Source organism: Gouania willdenowi, chromosome 10, assembly GCF_900634775.1.
Source record: "Gouania willdenowi chromosome 10, fGouWil2.1, whole genome shotgun sequence".
NCBI classification, from domain to species: Eukaryota; Metazoa; Chordata; class Actinopteri; order Blenniiformes; family Gobiesocidae; genus Gouania; species Gouania willdenowi.
The window spans coordinates 35596977-35611172 of record NC_041053.1 but is presented as its reverse complement, the minus strand read 5'-3'; the positions used below and the strand labels follow the sequence as shown (position 1 = coordinate 35611172).

Genomic DNA, 14196 nt, shown 5'->3' with positions numbered 1-14196 from the left:
CTATTATGCAGAGGTGTAAAGATTACTGATATATCCTACTCAAATAGAAGCACTGTTACTTGATTTAAATTGTAATCAAGTACAAGGAAGTCGAAGATAAAATACTCAAGTACAAGTAAAAAAAGTGGCTCAATTAAATAGTACTCAAAATAATATTTCACCCCATGTTTTTTTTTTTTTGGTCATAAATTTTGCTACGGTTCCCTTGCATACAGTAAACATCTCATGTATAAACTTAAATACTGCACTCTTGAAACCTAATTTATTTTTCACAAAGGCCTCCATATAAAATAAAATAATTTTTTAAATAAAGTAACATAAATGAATTCAATGCAAAAAAAATAAATAAAAAATGATCAGGCTCTAAGTATAGTTACATTTATTAACTCTAAAACTGAGAAAATTACCTCCATTCAATGCTGTTTTGGTTGCGGTGCATTACATTTAATGGTGGTATATGATGTGATGCATTTGATTATTGTCTGGAAATTTCATTTTTGTAGTTTCACAATGTCCGTTAATCATTTTAAAACTAAAAAAATAATAATTTACTCAGTAACAGTTGGGTGTAGAAATGTAACAAATGACTTTACTCCTTTTAAAACGTACTTAAGTACAAGTTAAAATCCTGATTTAAAAATATACTCAAAAAAGAATACAAATACCCATAAAAGCAACTCAGTTACAGTAACGTGAGTACTTGTAATCTGTTACTTTCACCTCTGCAATCATAATGATAATTATATTACTTTTCATACATTCAGTCCCCTTTGTAACTGAGGAATAAAATACAGGTTTTGTGATATATTTGTGACCACAATGACCATCCACCACATGGAACAATAACATATTCCATCCACAGCAGCAGCTGCAGAGCATTTCTATCTGAGCTGCTCTCTGTTACAGGACCTGCTGCTCTCGCTCTCCTCATATATACCGTACTTGGGAGGGAAAAAGTAGGCTAGTGTTTTATGTATTTGTGGTGACATCCGATCCTGCCCCTCACCTCAAACCAAAGCTGTTCTGCAAACATGTCAGAGGAAATGTCAGAGGCAGCCGAGGAACTCACCAACAACAAGCCCTTCGCCGTCCAGCTGTCCAATGTTTACCTCAGCATCTTGGCTCTGTTCTGCTTTAAGCTCTTTGTTAAGATTTCTCTCAACTTGCTGACGTACTTTTACATCGTCAGGGGGAACCGAAAAGAGGCGGCGAGGATATCGGCAGAGTTTTATGATTACGGTCAACAGCACGGTGGGTAAACCAAAGACCAAACTCCATTTTTAGAAAGTTTGCAAGGTTGTTTTTCTTTGTTTATTTGGTCATTGGCTGCTGTGTCGTTTTGAGGTCAACTCTGTAATACGCAGAAATGAAATAATGGTGCTACAACAACACTAATAATTTGACCTCAGCTGTACAAAAGCATGTAGGCTTATAAATATATATGCATATGTCTTTATTCCATATAATCAAAGCATTCCTCACTCCAGAGGTGAAAGTAACAGATTACAAGTATCATACGTTTCTTAATATAATGTACATAATATACAAAAATGTTGTGCCATAAACACAGTGACTCTACAAAATATATATGAATTCATTTGTTGTTCTGATAGAAATACTAGTATAAGTTTTCAGTAAAATGGTCCCAAACTTTTGAGACTTTAGGTTGGTTTTTCTTCTGTTGTGCAATTCTTCACAATGTAAATGGTAAAGCAACGCTGCACTCAGCAGTTCATGTATAGTACTGCAGCAAAAATGAAGCAGAAAGCGGCCGCTGGCCGGGTTTTATAGTTAATTTACAACATTAAACTGCATGTCGACGCAAATTGTGGTTGGCGTGAATTTCGAGATGGTCTATATATTTAATTCTATTTTTTTCTTTTGTCCCACATGGCAAGAATTTCAAACCCCGCATATGACAAGTACTCACGTTACTGTAATTTAGTTGATTTTATGGGTACTTGTACTTTTTTGACAATATTCGCAAATCAGTAATATTGTGCTCAAGTACGTTTTAAAAGAATTAAAGTAATTAATTAAATTTATACATCTAACAGTTACTGAGTAAAATATTATTGTGAAACTGCAAACAATGAAATAGCCAAACAACAATTAAATTATAACCAGATTCAAACGTAATACACTCTGCCAAAACAGCATTGAATGCTGGTTATTTTCTCTGTTTTAGAGCTTATAAATGTAGCTATACTTAGAGCCTGAGAATTTGTTTTATTTTGAATTGAATTCATTGGCTTTGACTTTGAGTATTATTTTTTTAAATTGTACTTGAGTATTTCATGTACGACTGATTTGTACTTGTACTTGAGTAAAATACATTAGTATTCTTTACACCTCTGCCTCACTAACACACTTTCTTGTGTTTATAAATGAGCTATAATAGTGTCGACATGAATGATTTTGGGATTATTTTGGATTTGTAAGTACTTATCAATCCTTAACTCTACATTCGACTTTTAAAAGAAGACACTGTTGGCCTGGCAGCTCCTTTCATTTGATGTATTAATAGAACGCAGTCATGATATCCCCCTCCCCAACCTGTATCCTGCCCTAGTTTCCATTCCCAGCTATGCAGTGCAGTCTCTCACACAGTCACCATATTCTGAGGAACAGGCGCTTCACAAACTAAGGGAAGAGCCGCACACAACAACACTGAAATCTCACGCCATGATTCAAAGGGATGTTTAATTTAAAGTGTATCCATTCCCTGGAATACTAATGAGCTAAAAGATCAAAGGGAAATCAGTTTATTGTCTATAGCCAGCTCCTTATATCAAATGAATGACAGTCAAAGGGATTAGGCTACAAGAATAAAACAGCTAAGGTTTTCTCGAACGAGTAACATCGGTTATTATTTCATTATCATTGTTATCAGAATGGAAAGAGAAGATAATGATGATAGTAATGTGTGGAATGCTTCAGCTGTAATTCTGGACATTGACTCAGGTGTGACTTTTTCCTCCATTTCTCATTCATTCCATCAGTGATGTGTTGTTATATGAAATGAGTGTGTGATGTGTTGAGATTTCATTTATTCAGACAACATTTTTTTTTAGAGAATTTACTTTGATGTCATGACATGTTTTGACTGCCAGTCTTCTTCAGAGGCTTCTGCTGATCGCTTTGATGTTTCCTTGACTTCCGTGTAGCAATTCCAGCAAGTTATTTTTGTCGTCTTCTTGAATAATATGTTAAGGTTTAATTTATTCAGACAAAAAATATCAGGAAATGTACTTTAATGTCATGACATGTTTTGACTGTCAACTGCCAGTCTTTTTCAGAGGCGTCTGCTGATCACTTTGATGTTTCCTTGACTTCCGTGTAATAATTCCTGCAAATTTTTTTTGTCTTTTTTTTAATTATATGTTAAGTCTTCATTTATTCAGACAAAGGTTTTTCAGGAAATGTACTTCAATCTACTGACATGTTTTTACTGTCAACTGCCAGTCTTCTTCAGAGGCGTCTGCTGATCACTTTGACTTTTCTTTGACTTTCGTGTAGTAATTCCAGCAAGTTCTTTTTGTCGTCTTCTTTAATTATATGTCTGAATAAACCTTAACATATTATTCTAAAAAGAAAAGAAAAAAAAAAAATACTGGAATTATTATGTGTTGTGAAAATAAGTTTATTGTAGTTATTTTCTTAATTTTTGGTCACATGATTGATTAAGAAATGGAAATTATAAATAACGTCATCTGGAAAACACACATTGATCAGGATATCAAAGGAGGGGCATGGGTTAATTATGTACATTTTTGTACAAAAATTAAAAAAATTCCACTGTAAAGTTATATCTTAAAAGTAAATAGGTCTTTTATTGCAATAATAACATTATAGATACATTTTGTCTGCTAAAAAATAAAATGATGTACCAACAAATGGGTTTGAACTCAATATTTTCATCAGTTATCACAGTCACACTGACAAAAATGAAAGTATTTCATTCTCATCCCTATCACAGGATCCTGGGCGGACCGTTCCCCCCTCCATGACGCTGCCTGTCAGGGTCGCCTCCTGGCCTTAAGGACCCTCATTTTACAGGTGAGGAAAACATAGTCCTGTATTAGGTGGGTAATAATCTCCATCCCATACTTTGTTCTAACCATATTTATGCTAATAAATGTTCAGGCCTCTTGAACTTGATGTCATTTTTCCCAACCTTACATTTGTTTGAAAATGGGACATATTTGGGAGACAAAAATACAAAACTATCCCTCATACGCGATATCTGTTTGCAGCAAATATGTTCCTCCATTAAGTCAATTCATAGATTTCGACAACATCAAGGAATATTTTCTTTTTTTTAAAGAAACAACATTTCTGTCACTACAAAGGATGCATTTCCTGAGGAGAACGGAAATAGGAATATAAAGCAAATAAGAGACATTTGTAGACATCAGAATAAAGGGCAGAAGTAATACAACATTTAAGCGTTGTAAGGGTTATTTTATTATTATTAAAATACTTGAATCAACAGGTTCATCTAAATATGTGAATATAAATGACAACAATAATCAAAATTGTCTTGAATTTAAGCAAATCAAGGCAAACTAATAGCGTTTGCAGTATTTTCTGCAAAAAAACAAAAAACTAATGGGAACTTACAAAACTAAAATGACTCCAAACACACACATAATGTCAGAAAAATGCACAAAATGCATAAAATAAGAAAAAACAATAAAATGACTCCAAAAACACAAACAATGACTCCAGTAACACACAAAATCTGCAGTAAAATAACACAATATGATGCCAAAAAACATACATTACAGAAAAATACACAAAATCATAACAAACATACTGAAAATCACTCCAAACACACAAAATGTCAGAAAAAAATGCACAAAATGCCAAGTAAAAAGGCTTAAAATGAGAAAAAAAAAAAAAAAAAAAACATTAAAATGACTCAAAAAACATACACAATGACTCCAGTAACACACAAAAACTACAGTAAAATAACACAATATGATGCCAAAAAACATATATTACAGGAAAATACACAAAATCATAAGAAAAATACACAAAATGATTAGGAAAAACAAACAAAACAAGGACAAGGATATACAAAAATGAAAGGAAAATATAAGAAATGACAACAAAAATATAAATAAACTAATAGTTAGTGTGTTTACCTTTTTAATTTAAAGTGTACATACAACACATTATGATGAGCCTTTAGACTGGTCTAATACTTACTGAGTCACCTTTCTGGTGACTCAGGCAGTGTTCTGCAGTATTCAGACAGGATGTCTGCAGAGGGGATTCTGACATTTCTATCAGGACCAGCCTTATCTTCTCTGCAATTTGAGCCACAGCAGCTCATCTATGGGATCAATTCACACTGACCAACATTCGCTCTCCAGCTACAGGAATAATCCAGGGCTGCCTGTGACCCCGTCTCCTTCCTTAAAGCTTTTTTTTTTTTTTTTTTTTTCCAATAAATACACACTAACACTCCACAGCAGGATGCAGCTGCAGGTTTGGAGATGCTCTGACTATGAACAATAATAATTCTGCACTTCTAACACCTTTAAATATATATACAAGATCATAACATCATATTTTAAATACAGCATAAATAACAGAACCTGCAAAAAGGCTTTAGAATTATTTAAATGATGAAACTTGTCTAAGACATTTCTTTATCCATGCATCAATGCCCACAATGTTGCAGTAGCCAAATCTCATTACATTACATTGCAGTGATTATTATATTTTAGCTTGTGGCATGTCATCTTTTTAACTGGTCTTCATTTAGATTGACATATTAATTAACTTTTTTAATCCCTAACGTCAAAGTGAATGTTGGGAGTGCTGTATGGAAAGCCATTTGAGCATAAATTTAATATCACTACATGCACATGGAGTAACACTAGTACTGCTAGTGGGCTGAGAATGTTCACTATAGTACTACATAAGTCTTATATGCTAATAAAGGGGGTGGGGAAAAGCAGAGTAAGACTTTCCATTGGCTTTTGAAAATATTACAACTTTTTTTTAAACTTTAGAATCCAAAACAAATACAAACACACCATAATTAGTGTACAGAAACACACAAAATTACAAAAGAAACAACAACAACCAAAAATAGTCATAAAATAAACTAACAAGGAGGAAAATTAAATTAATTTCAACTCAACTTGATTTGTATAGTGCAAATTACAACAAAGTCATCTCAATGCACTTATCAAAATATAAAATTCATCATAAGAAAGAAAAAACCCAACAAGATCCACACGAACAAGCATTTAGCGACAGTGGGAAGAAACAACTCCCTTTTAACAGAAAGAAATCTCCGTGAGAACCAGGTTCAGAGGTGGCAGCCATCTGCGTCGACTGGTTGGGGTTAGTGGACAGAAGGACCAACAGAACAGCATAAAGAGATAGAACATCAGAGTGTCTCAGACTAGTTGAGCCGTGACCCACAGATCAGGAACTGCCATCATCAGCTTCACGACACCTGAAACAGAGCAGAGAGAGAAGGATGAGGAGAAGGCACTGACTGCAGAAAAACATGATACATTATTATCAAGTCAGACTGTCTTGGCCTTGGGCCTCACTCCCAGTGGCCTAGTCAGCACTTATCATAAAAGCGACAAATCTCTTCCCGTTTATTGGTACGCTAACAGCGACTCCAAGGTCTGAGTTTTAGTTTAGTCCTTCCTGTGTACAAATGTTCACACCCACCTTCTTAAAATGACATAAATGACACAAATGGCCCCAATGTCAATCACAACAGTCAGTGTCGATTTTGCAGCAATTCAATTCAACTTTATTTATATAGCGCAAAATACAACAAAGTCATCTCAAAGCTCTCAACAAAATATAAAGTTCATAGTAAGAAAGAAAGAACCCAACAAGATCCAAATGAACACCATATCTGTTTATCTGGTTGGGACAGTGCACGCCAATGAACACACATGAGACCCATGCATGCAAACACGCCACGCCGGACTGTAGCCCCGGGCCTATCTGCATCAATCATCCCTCACCCGCACTCCAAAACACACTCCCACCCCCATCCAGTGAACCCCCTTAACAAAAACATCTCTCAAAATACACATAATCAACAGCCACTGCATTGTCAACGCCAATTCACAATATTCATGTGCTGTCTATTTCTTTTATAAACCATTTTTCGTCAAACTCATGACCCATGTTCCTCTTCTCATTCAGTTTTACTTCTTGTATCGTATTAATGTTTTTTCCCCACTTTGTTATGATCTTTAAAGCTGTAACTCTAAGAATTTGTAAAATGTGAATCTATATTAATTGGGATTTTTTCTGATGTAATATTTTCTGATTTTAAATCAAGTTTTTTTTTCCAAGTGTCGCTTCAACAATTTAAAATACGTATTTCCAGTGAGGTTGTATTATTTCACAGGTATATAATATATGTGTATAATTAGCATTTTCCTCTCCACAATTCCTCCAGCATTTGCAGTTTGTCCCTGTATATTTCCTCATACTTTCTGGAGTCAAGAAGTATGTCATAATTATTTCCCAAGTAAACTCTCTTCAAAATAAAGAACCCATAGTTTTATGGACTCCAGCACAAATCTGTTCCCACTCACTTGCAGTTATTTGTATACAAAGCTCTTTTTCCCATTTTACCTTAACGCTCTCTTTTTGTTGCAATAGAATTTGGTAAAACTGACTCATAGCATTTTATAGTTTCTTATTACAATTATTTACCATATACTGTCAGTTATCAGGGCAGGGGTTTGGGTCATATAAAATCTTTCTCATTTTACTAATCAAATAACTTCTGACTTGTTTGGAAATGTTTTCAAAAAGATTCCATTTGACCATTTTTAAACAGTTGATGGAATCTTATGAGTGAGTCCCTTTTCTGTTCAATTATTGAATAGTTGATCTGTTTGCTTTATATTCAGGATCTTCGTCTTTTATCTTCATGCATCTAATAATTCTTTTCCGCACCTTAATGGAGTTTTCTATTCAGTAGTTATTCAGAAACCTTGGGGTTGTTTTTGATAAGTCAATGTCTCAGAGGGTCAAAATACTTTTGGGTAAATTGCATACTTATATTTCTTTTTTACAGTATGTTCCTTTTCTTTCCATCTTCGATTATGAGATTCACTTATCCAAGTTTCTATTGACTTCACCTGGGCTACTTTGAAATATGTCTCTAGATCTGTTAATGCTAATCTTCCCCCTGATTGTGGCAGTTTTACATTTTTAAATTTCACCCATGGTTTTTTGCCATCCCAGATACATTTCTCATCAAGTTATCCCATTCTTTAAAGTATCTGGGTGGTATGTACTGTAGCTTGGCAAAGTTTGAAACATACACAAGAATCTTTATTAGTTATTCATTCATACGCATTCTTCTGGTGTAACTTTGGCTGAACACCTAAGCAGGTCAGGACCAGGTTTTGTTCTGGACAAGATCTGAACGACTATGAAAGTCCCGCCTCCTGACCAATCAGGTCTCTTGGAAAATGAGCTGCCCATTGTTTAGGAAATAAAGATTATTAATGAATCAATGCAATCCTTTCATTTACCAATGACATCCTTTAGAAAAGCTGTAGATTCGTATTGCAAACAAATTAATTAATTAATTCATTCATTCATACGCTATAGTAACACTGACAGCATCAGCAGGAACATACTCAGAAACAATGTGCTCTCATCCCAGTGTGTGTGTGATACATTGAGGAGGACGACATGAATAGAAACACATGTGGGATGTAATAAAAGTGAAGCTGATCACACCGCTGTCCGTTTATCATCCCAGCTCGTAGTTTCAGAAAGGTTGGTGACCCCTGCTCTGCACAGTTTGTCTGTGATTGTTTGATTGGTCTGACGCTACAATCTCCGCCCCTGTCACAGAAGCACGCACAAAGCCAAGCTGAAATCAACTCACTTAAGTGAACGTGTTTATATCCTGCTTTGTAGTACAGGGGTTGTCTGACAGAGACTGTTTGTTTAGGTGTAGCTCGCTAACGGAGACAAATGGCGAAATACTTATCCAGCTTCGTAGTACAGGCCCATTGTGTCTGACTAAAATAATGATAATTATACAAAAACGAGGAAAAGTGAAGCTTTGATGATATTTTGGATGATTTTGTTTTGCAGACCTATAGGGTTTGGTTGCCTTGATTCTCCCTGAGATGCTGGTAAGAATCTTGTTTCTTACCCAGTACTTTTCTCTTCAGGGTCATAATGTGAACGTTCTGACCATAGACCACGTCACACCCCTTCACGAGGCATGCCTGGGAGACCACGTAGCATGTGCCCGAGCTCTCATTGATGCAGGAGCAAATGTAAGTTAACATTCTGGCCTGATGACTTTTTAATGTTGTTGGTACAGCAAAGGTCAGATGGAAGTTTCTCTTCATGGGTGGAAAACTCTCGCTAACAAACGAGTGCTGCGTGGCTCTCCATCAGCGGTCTCTGTAGGGCTATTAAACTGTTGTTCCTATTGTGATCTACCCTCAGGTAGCTATTAGTCAACACGCATTGTTAAACAAGAGCTAAAATAAAATGTGTTCACAGGTCAATGCATCGACAATTGATGGAGTCACTGCTCTGTTCAATGCATGTACAGTGGGAAGTGTGGCATGCACTGAAATCCTTCTGGAGAACGGAGCAAAACCTCAGAGACTCGTCTATCAGCCGTCACCGATTCATGAAGCCACCAGCAAAGGTAAAGAACTACACATTCGGGGAAAGAAAGAAAGAAAGAAAGAAAGAAAGAAAGAAAGAAAGAAAGAAAGGGGGAAAAGTGGAAGAAAAGATACAAAAAAAAGAAAAAAACTAAAAGAAAAAAGCTCATAACCATATGACATTCTTTATCAAATTCAAACTTTTTAGATAAATTAAATTAGATATCTAAAAAGGTAAAGAATTACAAATTACCAAATGAAAGAGAAACAATATAGAAAGAGAGAAAAAGAGAGAATTTTTTTTAATCAAAATGACATTTATCAAATTCAATTTACTTTTAATTAATGTCATTATATATCTAAAAAGGTAAGGAATTACAAACAACCAAATGAGAGGGAAAAAAAATAGAAAGAAAGAAAAAAGAAGAAAAAGAGAAGAAGAAAAAACAATTAGTGACTATATTTTTTTGAAATAAATTGCATTGGATATCTAAAAAGGTAAATAATTACAATTAACCAAACTAGTGATGAAAGAAAGAAAGAAAGAAAGAACGAAAGAAAGAAAGAAAGAAAGAAAAAAAGCAAGACAGAAAGCAAGAAAGAAAGAAAGAAAGAAAGGAAAAGAAAGATATACCCTAAACTCAGATTTCAAACTCTCTTGTTTATAGCTGTGTGTCTAACTGGGCCATTAAAACATTTTCTAGCAAAGCTGCTCATAAATCCCAACATGAGCCACGCAGACAGCTTGCAGAATTATCTCCAATCATCACATACTGATTACTGTCTGCACGCCTCATTACTTCCAGGGCATTACGGTTGTGTGGAGGCTCTGGTGACCTGGGGGGCAGATGTGGACATGGACATTCCTCACCTGGGCACAGCGCTCTACACAGCCTGCGTCTGCCAGGAGCTGCAGTGTGCCAGGAAACTCCTGAGGGAAGGTGAGCTCATTACTTCTCAGGAGACACTGCGATTCACACAAGAGCGCGCAGACACGTAATCATAAACAGCTAAAAAATACACTTCTTCATTAATATTTCTACAAAGGCAGATATGGGCAACTGGGGGCCACATGCGGCCCTCAAACTAATTCTGTGCAACCTTCAAAGTAACTGCACAAACTGACTTCAAAACTATTCAAAGTGACAAAAAAATAATCCTGAATGACAACAAAAATGCAAATAACATGCAAAGCTACATTAAAAATACATTTAAGTAGTTTAAAGCACAAATGATGAGAAAATACGCATCATGTAAACAGAAATACACAAAATGACTCTAAAAACACACAAATCTACACTATAAATACACAAAATGTATTCCAAAACCACACATTACAGAAAATTACACAAAATAACAGCAAAAATACAGAAAATTATTGTAAAAAACGTACGACAGAAAAATATATCAAATGAAAAAAAATACACAAAATAAAGTGACTCCAATAACACACAGCTGCAATAATAAGACAATATGAGAAAATACACATCATGTACACAAAATGACTCTAAAAACACAAAAAAAATATTAAAAATGTACAAAATGACTCCAAAAAGATACAAAACAACAACAAAAATACACAAAATGATACAAAAATGGCAACAAAACCAAAATAACTCCAAACACCAAAAAAGAATTGGCAATGCACAAAATGCCAATTAGAAATGCACAAAATGATGAGAAAAAATAAACAAAACATAAAAATAACTTCAATACCACACATAACTGCAATAAAAATACATGACGACATTACAGAAAAATACACAAAATCATACACAAAATACACAAAATGATGTGGGGAAAATATGCAAAACAAGGACAAGAATATACAAAAATGACAGGAAAATATAAGAAATGACAACAAAAATGCAGAAAAAAAACTGTGTTCTCATCTGCATAATGCTCAGAATAGTCAATATTATATAAATACTGACATGAATGTTGATAATGTGGCCCTTGTTGGATCACACAATCGCACTTTTGCGGCCCTCGCTGTCATAAAAGTTGCCCATTTCTGTACTAAGACTAGCTCCATAGTTTTGAAAAAACATTCTAAATACTGAGTCTTTCACAGAAATGAATGAGATATTTTTTACAGTAGATTTGAATAAGCTGCAATATTAGCCCATATGGGATTTATATCTGTTTAGAAGCCAAATGTGTAAACAATCTCCAGTCCTTTCGAATAATCTAATGACTGTAAAAATGTAGTAAGATATACTATATATATACAGTATATATATATATATATATATTTTAATGATATTATTGAATACTGAAAATAAATATGTTCATTTCACAGGAGCAAATGTACAAAAAGGTAAATCCCTGGATTCGCCGCTACATGCAGCTGCAGAAAAAGACTGCACGGCTATAGTGAAGCTCCTGCTGGACTTTGGGGCCGACATTAATGCCAGGAATGTGGAGTTTCTGAGGCCAGTAGATGTAGCTCCACCCAGCAGCTCAACAGAGGGATTTCTATTACTCTACGAAGGTAAAATAAGATGATTTCTAATAAATTACTGTATATCCATGTTAGGATTGTACAGAAGCAGAGTAGGGCCATTTTTGATGGAGAAAATAATTTTGGACGAATCAAGAATAAAGTCTAAATGTCAAGATTAAAGTCGAAAGGTTTCCGTAGATTTGACTTCATGAGCAAACCTTTGGCTTTTATCACAAGATTGTATTTTGAGATCATTTTTGAAATTTCGACTCCGATCACGTTTTTCAAATTTAATTTCAACATTTCGACTATATTGTCAAAATTTCAACTTTATTTTTAAAAATGTTGAATTCAATCTCGACATTTTGACTTCAATCTCAACATGTTAACTTTATTCTCGACATTTCGACTTTAATCTCGACATTTTGCTTTATTCTCAAAATTTTTAATTCAATCTCAAGATTTTGATTTATTCTCAAAATTTCAGCTTTAGTCTCGACATTTCGATTATATTCTAGACATTTTGACTTTAATCTCGACATTTAAACTTTATTCTCGACATTTTGACTTTAATCTCGACATTTTGCTTTATTCTCAAAATTTTGAATTCAATCTCGACATTTCAACTTTATTCTCAAAATGTAACTTTAATCTCAACATTTCAACTGTATTCTCAAAATTTGAACTTTATTCTCGACTTTTTAACTTTGATCTCAACATTTCGATTTCATTCTAGACATTTTGATTTTAATCTCGACATTTAAACTTTATTCTCGACATTTCGACTTTAGTCTCGACATTTTAATTTTCTTCTCAAAATTTCAACTTTCATCTAAACATTTGATTTTTTTTTTTTTTTACAAAATTTTTACTTTATTCTTGAAATTTCAACTTTTTAATCTTGACATGTCAAATTTATTTTTGACATTTCAGCTGTATTCTTGATTTGTCCAAAATAATTCACTCCATCAAAATTGGCTCTAATTCTGTTCCGTAGGATTGTGAGTTGACAGACTGTGATTTTTTTTTTTCTAGCTACACCACGACTACTGAGCCAGTCATGCCGTCAGTGCATCAGAACGTGTGTTGGTCGTGACAGACTCCACCTTCTCTCTCACCTTCCTCTGCCAAACACACTGAAGCGCTACCTGCAGTACCAATGACTGGCAGAATAAATAAATAATCACCTCCACAAACTTTACTTTCAGTCACTGCTGTATTAACCCTCCTATTAACCTTGGGGTCAATTTGACCAGATTCAATGTTAATCAATTAAAAAAAATAACAGTTGACTTCTTTGTTTTTTACTTCATATTTCATGACTTTTCCTAATTTGATACTTCCAATCGATTAGGCATAAAATTATCATGATGATATTTTTTCAATGTGTTAAACACATTGGTGTTCCTCTGGGGTCAATTTGACCTCAAGCTGTTTTTGCTTTATCCAAATAATTTCTCAATATGCTCTGTGTGTGTTGAAATATGCATGCTCTCTCTCGCTCTCTCTCTCTCTCGAAAAGGTTTACTATTAATGAGGTTTTGGAACAGCTCTTTCACAGTGAAAGTGACATAGAAGGAAATGTGTGTGAGACAGAGGATTGTGTTGAGGAAGACTCATGTTACATAAAAGAAAAAAGGTTAATATACATATATTTACGGGGGGGGGGGGGGGGGGGGGGGTCAATCAATATGGTTTATTCTGTGAAAGTCATGAATGTGCACCCCAAATTAAAAAAACTATTTGGATTAAGATGAAGATTTGGATAAAAACTATTCAAGATAAATTAATTCTAATGTAAAAAGTATGTCTGATGGTGGTGCTAGAGAACAGGTAGAAGTTTCATTACCAAGAGGTTATTTATGTATTCAATAATAATAATAATAATAATGTGTTACTAATATTTGAGGATAATAGGAAGGTTAAAGCAGAGCCATTATTGTGAGGATATTATATGTGTATTATATGAATGTGTTTCATTTGACGAATATGATGCAAGATGTGATGTGGGCTTTGTGTCCTTTTGATTAATCACAGATAAAAATACATATTTTTGATGACTGCCTTTTTTTTTGTTTCTCTGTGTTAAGAACATGCTGCTGG

General features: G+C 34.3%; 1 protein-coding gene across 2 annotated transcripts; it reads left to right on the top strand.

The window, feature by feature from the left end:
- The first annotated feature begins 883 nt into the window (after window positions 1-883).
- On the top strand, window positions 884-13740 carry asb5a (ankyrin repeat and SOCS box containing 5a). 2 transcript variants are annotated; one of them, XM_028460477.1, is made up of 7 exons: window positions 885-1251; window positions 3980-4059; window positions 9198-9305; window positions 9538-9688; window positions 10454-10588; window positions 11950-12141; window positions 13129-13738. In XM_028460477.1, the coding sequence occupies exons 1-7, from the start codon at window positions 1032-1034 to the stop codon at window positions 13254-13256; spliced, it is 1014 nt and encodes a 337-aa protein (XP_028316278.1). In that variant the 5' UTR covers window positions 885-1031; the 3' UTR covers window positions 13257-13738. The 2 variants fall into 2 exon arrangements, with proteins under 2 accessions (XP_028316279.1, XP_028316278.1); XM_028460478.1 differs by lacking the exon at window positions 9198-9305 and having other exon boundaries at window positions 884-1251; window positions 13129-13740.
- Window positions 13741-14196: the final 456 nt, after the last annotated feature.

Bases quoted from the DNA above. Each gene is read 5' to 3' on its own strand.
- asb5a (XM_028460477.1), top strand. From the start codon at position 1,032: ATGTCAGAGGAAATGTCAGAGGCAGCCGAGGAACTCACCAACAACAAG. The intron at 4,060-9,197 runs GTGAGGAAAACA...TTTTCTCTTCAG, and splicing joins TAAGGACCCTCATTTTACAG to GGTCATAATGTGAACGTTCT. The intron at 12,142-13,128 runs GTAAAATAAGAT...TTTTTTTTCTAG, and splicing joins ATTTCTATTACTCTACGAAG to CTACACCACGACTACTGAGC.